The sequence below is a fragment of the Ostrinia furnacalis genome, unplaced genomic scaffold (assembly GCF_004193835.3).
Source record: "Ostrinia furnacalis isolate ACB-3 unplaced genomic scaffold, ASM419383v2 OfSCF1261, whole genome shotgun sequence".
Classification (NCBI taxonomy): Eukaryota; Metazoa; Arthropoda; class Insecta; order Lepidoptera; family Crambidae; genus Ostrinia; species Ostrinia furnacalis.
Window position 1 is genome coordinate 22,203 of NW_021131500.1, and position 8,455 is coordinate 30,657.

The 8,455-nt window shown below is 33.9% G+C and overlaps 1 protein-coding gene across 1 annotated transcript; it reads left to right on the top strand.

Moving 5' to 3' along the window:
- Window positions 1–2,698: 2,698 nt before the first annotated feature.
- On the top strand, window positions 2,699–6,337 carry LOC114352150 (uncharacterized). The gene is made up of 2 exons (XM_028303628.1): window positions 2,699–3,291; window positions 3,906–6,337. The coding sequence occupies exons 1-2, from the start codon at window positions 3,231–3,233 to the stop codon at window positions 4,205–4,207; spliced, it is 363 nt and encodes a 120-aa protein (XP_028159429.1). The 5' UTR covers window positions 2,699–3,230; the 3' UTR covers window positions 4,208–6,337.
- The last annotated feature ends 2,118 nt before the right edge of the window (window positions 6,338–8,455 follow it).

Sequence of the window (8,455 nt, forward strand, 5' to 3'; positions counted from 1 at the left end):
GGACAGCCACTCGGGCGTGCGGAAATAAGAAAATATCTTCGGTTTAAAATAAAGATGTAATTTCTGCGTTAAATGCCCAGACGGCTATCAAAAAAACATAAACTTCAAAACTAGAAACAAATGGTATCAAAAAGAGTAAAAAAGTATAAAAACATAGACAAGAGGTTGGTCCACCCACCGGTTCCCAACAATAGTCATCATTAACCTATACACAAATGTTTGCAAGTATCAATATTTTCATTTATTTTAGTGTTTTCAAAGTTTGTAAATATCACTTTGACTGAAACATTGTTAGATTATTTATGAGCAATTAACCATAGCTTAATTGATTTTAATTAGTATTTACCTGCATGCAACAAAGTTAAGTTAATTTAAAGTACCATAATTTTGTCCTGCGGTGTACGCCTACTAATGATTGTAATCTAAGCTTGTATACTTAGTTTTGACGCGTGATCATTTCGATTATGCGATTATCGGCTGAGTAATGGTAGTGATTTATAAACGCTAACTGCTATTAACTTTATTAATTTAACTAATTATAAAAGTTTAACTTCCAAATTATGGGTTTTATGTTATCATATTTTTATGTGACATGGGATATTGAATGTTGTAATGTCAAGATTGATTGTGAGAAGCCTGATTGTTTCTACTCAAAGTTTTTTTATACAAATAAATGTTTTAAAACTTATTTATGACTATCTTTCACGTCACTTGGCTAATTTGGGAATATTGTTCTCGTTTACCATAAAAATATAATTTATCTACTTTAGACAGTTGTCACGGTGACATCTACTGAAAAAGGAAAATGTAAATTAGACCAAAAATTGTCAACGTCATCAAACATAAAATAATATGTGACAGACAGACGGCCCCAAACGTAATAATGGGGCACCAAAAAACAAAACAAGCCTTTTATTTTCGACTCATACATAATTTGAGATTGAACACAATGCACTTGGCCCTGTTAGCTACCGAATTATGCATTATTATACATTCAAATATCAGTCCTAAACAAAGTGTAATAAGAGTCATCGTTAATCGTGTTACTGCGTGTTTAAAATGGATTAGTGTGATACAAACTGAAGATTTGAAGATAACTTTTAATTTGAACTTTATGTGTTGGTAATAAAGTAACAAGAGCAGAAAAGTATGAATGTGTAGAGCATACATTTTGTGACTTCGCCAAGTGTAGACAATGAGTTCGTATGCCTAAATAGAAAATATAAGAGTATATACGAATATAGAGGCACGAAGCCTTTGGATGTGCCAAGTAACTTTTGAACAAATAATTTCATTATTTAATTTACCTAATTGTTACAATTAATCTTTTTTGGTTTAGTTATATTTGTGTTTAGTTATATTTCATTTAGTTATAGTTGGGTTTAGTTATATGGAAACTGCAGATTTTAATCAATTTTAACGTCCAAAAAGAAATATATCCTGAGACTTGACATTTAATTTTGTCCTCTTGATACCATTTTTTTATATTTTTTTTTATTAAGAAAACGAACAAATCAATCGCTCTATTTATTGTTCACTCATAGATTCTGATACCAGAATTGTGACCCACACAGCGGAATTAGAACAAATAATTTTATTCTCTATGTTTGTACATAACTTCATTTGAAAAGACAACACAATGAGAAAATTAAAAGATTTTCACTTTAACAACCATTTATGAAAAGCTGAAAGGGTAAATTTATTATTCTATTTCACAAAATTTCCTTCAATTGTTAACCAACGAATGCCACGTACACACCACTTTTAAAACGTTAACCTCTTTGCCGTCTCCAAATTGTTTTATCTCTCCATTCTTTCTCCTCATCGACCCATTTGCCCAAACCAGTGGCATTACAGTAGCTGTCATAATTACACGTCGCATTCTTATTTGGAACGACGAAGGGTGTATTGTCTTGTTAGTTTAGGATGATGTATGCAAATGTATTTAAGTCACTCTAGGCCGGTGTTTGAGATGCTTATGAAGTTTCGTCAAATATCAAATAAACTCTATATCTAGACAGTTCTGATGAATTTGTGATACAGTCAACAGCGCATCAGATTATACAGTTTTATTGTAAAATGGAACCTGTTACAGTCACATAAGGTATCGTGGAATTTAGCTTGGTGTCATCTGTACTGCAAGCTTGGTTACACAGAAACTGTTTTCACTTGTTAATTTCATAATTTATTCATTATGCAGTTTACAAAAGAAGTGAGTAACCGAATTTTTTTAGGGTAAGCTGTCTCATAGCTCCGGTTACATTTACACTTATTTGTTGAAACTCATCCAAACTTTACTTTTAAAATCATCACTTGAGCTATTATTGAATGATCAAACGAACTTACCAAGTGAAGTTCGATCTAAATTATCCTGTTTTCGCCGAAGAGATTTATTTTACCATGTAGTACCCCTGTACGACAACCCAATCCGCACACAATATTCAGCGTAGTAGTATTAAAAAACAAAAGAGCGGGCAACCCCACCCCTACCACGCTGTGGGCTCGGTGTCCGAGCGGTCTCATTATATTTAGAGAAGAGATGACATTGACGTTTACCTCCAGGGAAGAAGATATAGAAATCTTCGGGTTGGGAGGGACCTTAAATCTCTTCGGCGAAAACAGGATAATTTAGATCGAACTTCACTTGGTAAGTTCGTTTGATCATTGTCGTAATTTAACTACTTCCGGCATCAAATACTAATGTGTAATGTACATAAGTATGACTATAATTCACTAAATAAATGTATTTTAGTTTATTCATGATCATTATAATTAATATTGTATTTAGTTCATTTAAAGTAACGTTTGTATCCTAATTTTACTACTTCCGCTATCAAATACAAATATTTAATGTGTATAAATAGTACCATAAATCATTAATTAATTTTGTTACTCAGTCCATAATTATTATTATTATAGTATAGTATTTAGTTAATATTAAGTATTGTTGCTGACTTCCCATTGGCCAAGGCGGGAACATCTTGGTCAATGCGACGTCCGCCGCATTGCGGTAGGGGAAGTTTTCGTTATGGGTAACGGTGTCGAGGAGCGCAGTCTCGCTGCAGAATCGAAACCGTTAACATTGTCCTAACCACTGTATCGGATATCTTGTTACCTACTTATTATTGTAATAATTACTGTGCCTAACTATTATAAGAAGAAGTTATAATAAATCAAGAGTGAAGTATTTTCGTGTTCGTATTTCAACAACCCGCTGTCCTTCTGAGTTTATGATAGAGCCTTATCATATCTCAGAAGTGGGATCTGAAAAAAACGCCTGCAAAACGAAGTGTAAGTACCGACATTTTTTTTTGTCTTTTCTATCCTGATTATTTCATATTTTACAAAAAGTAGTTTATGATAACATCAAATTTGTATGACCGTGTTAATGCAAGTTACTTGATGTACTGGTAGATTTTTTTTTCTTATGTTCGTGCATACCACCACAATTGGTATTGAAAATTAACACGAAGAAAAATTTTGTTTTTATACACAAATAATACACAATACAGGTATTATTACCTACCCAATGAGTATATAATCGAAATATCACTGGGTTAAAATGGTTTCGAGCCTTCCAATATTTTACATTCATATGAGTCTAGGCATCTGATTTATGCGTATAATTATATGCTGCATGTCTAGTGGAAGTAACTACAAGTATTCGGAGTGAAATATTATTAAGGTTAATATTAAAACAATTTGATTTAGTGTTTACTAGAATATAATAATTTCGATTATTTCTAATGTACCCTAGCATTTTAAGTCGTTATATTCAAACATAACATGAAAGTTTTCTGCCCATAATATTGAGTGGTCCAATCGACTTTGTGTTTTCAATACGAAGCATAGCTACGTACGTAGTGGGAATGAATACGGCATTAATGTAATATTTCTGTTCCGAGGTGAACCATGGGCAAGGATAAAGCCTACCGACGTCGTCGGTCCAAGTCTCGGAAGGCGAGGGAATCCTGCCACCATGCAGTGGTTTCTGATGAAGACCGGAGCCGCAGCCAGTCCAGAGGTCGCTCTCCAACCCGGTCCCCGTGCATCCGGCGTTCAAGACGGAGGAGGTCGCGCTCGAGGTGCTCACGGCGCTCAAGATCTACTTCAAGGCGGCCAGATTCACGTGAGCATATCAGATTTAATAATTCCAAGGATAGAAGGTTATCACCTAAATCAAGATCAAGGTCGAGGTCTAGACTAAACGTACCGCAATCGCCTGTATCTAATGTAGCTAATAAGAATAATAGCAATGATGTCCAGAATATGTTTTTTCAGAAATTTATTGATGTAATGAGCAATTTAAAGACTAGTAGCGACAGTGACAAGTTCCCGGTCCTAAATGTTGTGCCCGAATTTGACCCTTTAAATAAGGAACAGACTGTAGATGCATGGATTCATAAGGTAGATGAATGCGCTCAAATATACGGATGGAGTGATAGGCAGATAGTTTATTACGCGATGTCCAAGCTTCAGGGTATAGCAAAAACATGGTATCAGGGGTTACCTTCTCTACTTCATTCGTGGTCCGAATGGAAAATAAAGCTGCGTGAATCTTTCCCAACGAGGGAAAATTACGCAGAATTATTAACGGAAATGCTAGCCAAACGTGTCCGTTACGGAGAATTTTTGGATCTATATTATTATTCAAAAATGAACCTCTTGAATCGTTGCGAAATCACAGGTAGACGCGCAGTAGACTGCTTGTTAGCTGGTATTGATGATCGGAATGTACGGGTAGGTGGGCAAAGTGCCGAGTTTAATGAACCTGAACAAGTTCTCAAGTTTTTGAAATCCATTAAGGTAGGACATGATAGAACCAATAACGACGTCGCGAGGAATAGGGACAGGGAAAAACTGAATAATAACCCAACTCATTCTAATGATAGATCTGCTAATACCTTTCTAAACTCCAATAATAATAATTTACTATGCTATAACTGCAATGAGAAGGGTCATCCATCTTTGCGCTGCCCAAAGCCCAGGCTTCAATGCACAAATTGCAAACTACTAGGCCACTTAGTCGCGGACTGCCCTAAATCGAAAAATAGTATTGCCACAGACGATAAGAGTAAAAGCGGTTAAACGTTGATAACGGGTTCAATACTAGCCTTAAATATAAGATGCCTGCCAAAATCAATAATCAGTTGTTGCATTGTTTAGTTGATTTAGGTAGCGAAGGTACTTTGATACGAGTTAGCGAAGCCAAACGGCTACAATTGAAATGGCAGGATGTAAGTGGCCCATTGCTAAAAGGCATTGCTGACGCTGCATCCTATTGGTTCGTTATATGCAACTGTTGAGATACAGGGGACTACCAAACATAATGTAAACATTCTTGTGGTCGATGACCATATCATACCATGCCCCTCTTATTAGGTCACACATTTACAGAACGCCCTACCATTAAAATCATAAAAACGGGCACAGATGTGATATTCCAAAAATCAGACCCTTACAGAACCGTAAAATGCACACTTGTTAGCTCTAGTGATATTTTGTTGGGGTCTCGCGAAATTAAATAAGTACCAGTAAAGTCTTAATGGATATACCGGTTAAAGGATGGCACATGTAGATGCGTTGAGTAGGTGACCTAGTTAGGATCATACGTGCAACAACTGGAATCGAGGGACAGTCTAAGAAACTTGAATCTAAATGTAGAGGTCCCTACCGTATCAAGAAAGTACTTCCGAATGTCCGATACGTAGAAGACACGAAAGCGTAAATGATAAAAGGCTATAATCGCGGTAGATAAAATATTTCCCTGGCTTTCTATCACACAGTCTGTTTCTTCTGATGAGACGTCATCAGTCTGATAATGAGACTCGTAATGGGTCTGATGCTTCTTGAATACCTATGTTTTTAGGCTTGTTACTGTCACTACTAATTAGGCATCCACAACAATTAAGGGTAAAAACTAAATTAAGTTTGTTGTGCTGGTTAAGGTCGTCAACCGGCACAGCAGTCATTATTGCCGGTAACGGTCAACGTCATGGACCGGGCAACTGGCTTAAACGCCCTAGTTAAGGTCATGAACTAGATGATCATTATGTAAGGATGATTATGAATGAATGAATGTATATTATACATATTATGTCTAAAGGATGTATGGACAAAATGTCTGCACTCTAGTTAGTCATGACCTAGATGGTCAATAAGTAAGGTTATGACTTATGATATAAATTAATGTATATAATATTATGTCTAAGGATGTGAGGACTAAATATAATATGCACTCTAGTTAAGGTTATGAACTAAATGGTCGTTAAGTAGGGTTATGATTATGAATGTATATAAATGCCTAAGGATGTATAATAACTTGTATAATATGGAATGTAAGTTTGTATGGGCATNGGAGGCGAAAGCAGGATAATTACACTTTTAATGCGGGTAGTTTCGGGAGTCTTATAATTATGAGTAATTTGTTACATCTCACACGACGCGTTCTACTATTTTCTACTATTACTACTACTATTTACCAATATTCTATTAAACTATTTTTAAACAGAAAGTAAAACAAACCAACAAGCGACTGTTCGTCTTAACAAAAAAAAGTATCGCTTTAAACATTATTTAAAACAGAAAAATACAAAGTAAGCTTCGCTTTATAAAAAACATAACGATTTGATTTCAATAATCAGTACCTTGATATGCCAAGAGCACGCGCGATACGGCGACACGTGCCGCAAATGTGTTAAATCCTCGGCGTTGTGAAGGTACTTGACTTTTGATGATTTTTTAAGTGAAATAAGGTATTATAGATATTTCTGTATATATTACTTGTTCAATGGCTGCTTGAGGGGTTTACAACTAAAGGTTCAGAAGTCGATAACCTAATAACAATAGTGTTGAATATATTTTGAATACGATATTTTCATTTTGCTTATTTTGTATTATTTCAAACTATTAAAGTTGGCTTGAATTTATAAGGTAAATTAACTACATATTGTGATGAGCATGAATTATTTGAGTAGTTTATAGTCAAATACACAAATAGTGTCAAAATATCAAAATTTAAACAAAAAATATTACTTCTGAAAAATAAATTGATGAAAAGTGTCTTTAGTGACACGTACCTAAACGCTGAATATTATGATGTTAATTTTCTTATCAATAATAGCTATAAGTGAAAAGGGCACCTAGCAAGCAGCAGTCGATTATGGCTATCTTATTTACCACTATGTTATTGACTGCTTATTGAATAAATATTATTATCATATGTCGTAANCTTTTTTATCATTTTTTAATGAATAAAATAAAAGTTACTTCTAATAAAATTTTAAAAAAATAAAGAAAACGACAAAATGTTATTTTTTTCATGAATTCTCTTATTTTTTAATACTTTTACATAAATTATACAGCAACTAAGTAAACAAAACCCAGCAAATGCATCAAATTATTTTAATTTGGGAAGTACTTACACCAATTTGACCTATGTTTTGTCCAAAAGTATGGTGTAAAATTAGTGTAACTGTCAAAAGTACAAAAATACATTGGTGTAACTGCAATTTATTTCCTTAACTAAGACATATTAGATAATTCTTTTTATTTAATCGAAAACCGCGTAGAATTCTAAGCATTTCTGTAAAAACAGATCCAAAAAAGGTTAAATAGGAAAAAAGTTATGTCCGATTTAAGACGAAAAAAAACTTTAAACGGCTCTACTGAAAAACTGTATTTTGTCAGTTACCCCAAGTGAACCTGCAACTGACGATATGGAATGTAAGTTTGTATGGGCATCATGTGCGATTCGGTAGCTAAATCTATGATTTAATGTGCTGACGTTGGTATTTAGGGATTATTTAACATTTTATTGCTCTCATTTATGTCACTAATTGAATTAAATTGAAAATGAGCATTTACTCTAAAATAATTATAGAATACAATACATTATGTAATAAACCTATTATATATCTAAATGTATTCCAATTTCATGTTTTAAATTAACGAGAGGACTCGTTTAAAGATAGATGGCCGAGTTGTCGTAATTTAACTACTTCCGGCATCAAATACTAATGTGTAATGTACATAAGTATGACTATAATTCACTAAATAAATGTATTTTAGTTTATTCATGATCATTATAATTAATATTGTATTTAGTTCATTTAAAGTAACGTTTGTATCCTAATTTTACTACTTCCGCTATCAAATACAAATATTTAATGTGTATAAATAGTACCATAAATCATTAATTAATTTTGTTACTCAGTCCATAATTATTATTATTATAGTATAGTATTTAGTTAATATTAAGTATTGTTGCTGACTTCCCATTGGCCAAGGCGGGAACATCTTGGTCAATGCGACGTCCGCCGCATTGCGGTAGGGGAAGTTTTCGTTATGGGTAACGGTGTCGAGGAGCGCAGTCTCGCTGCAGAATCGAAACCGTTAACATTGTCCTAACCACTGTATCGGATATCTTGTTACCTACTTATTATTGTAATAATTA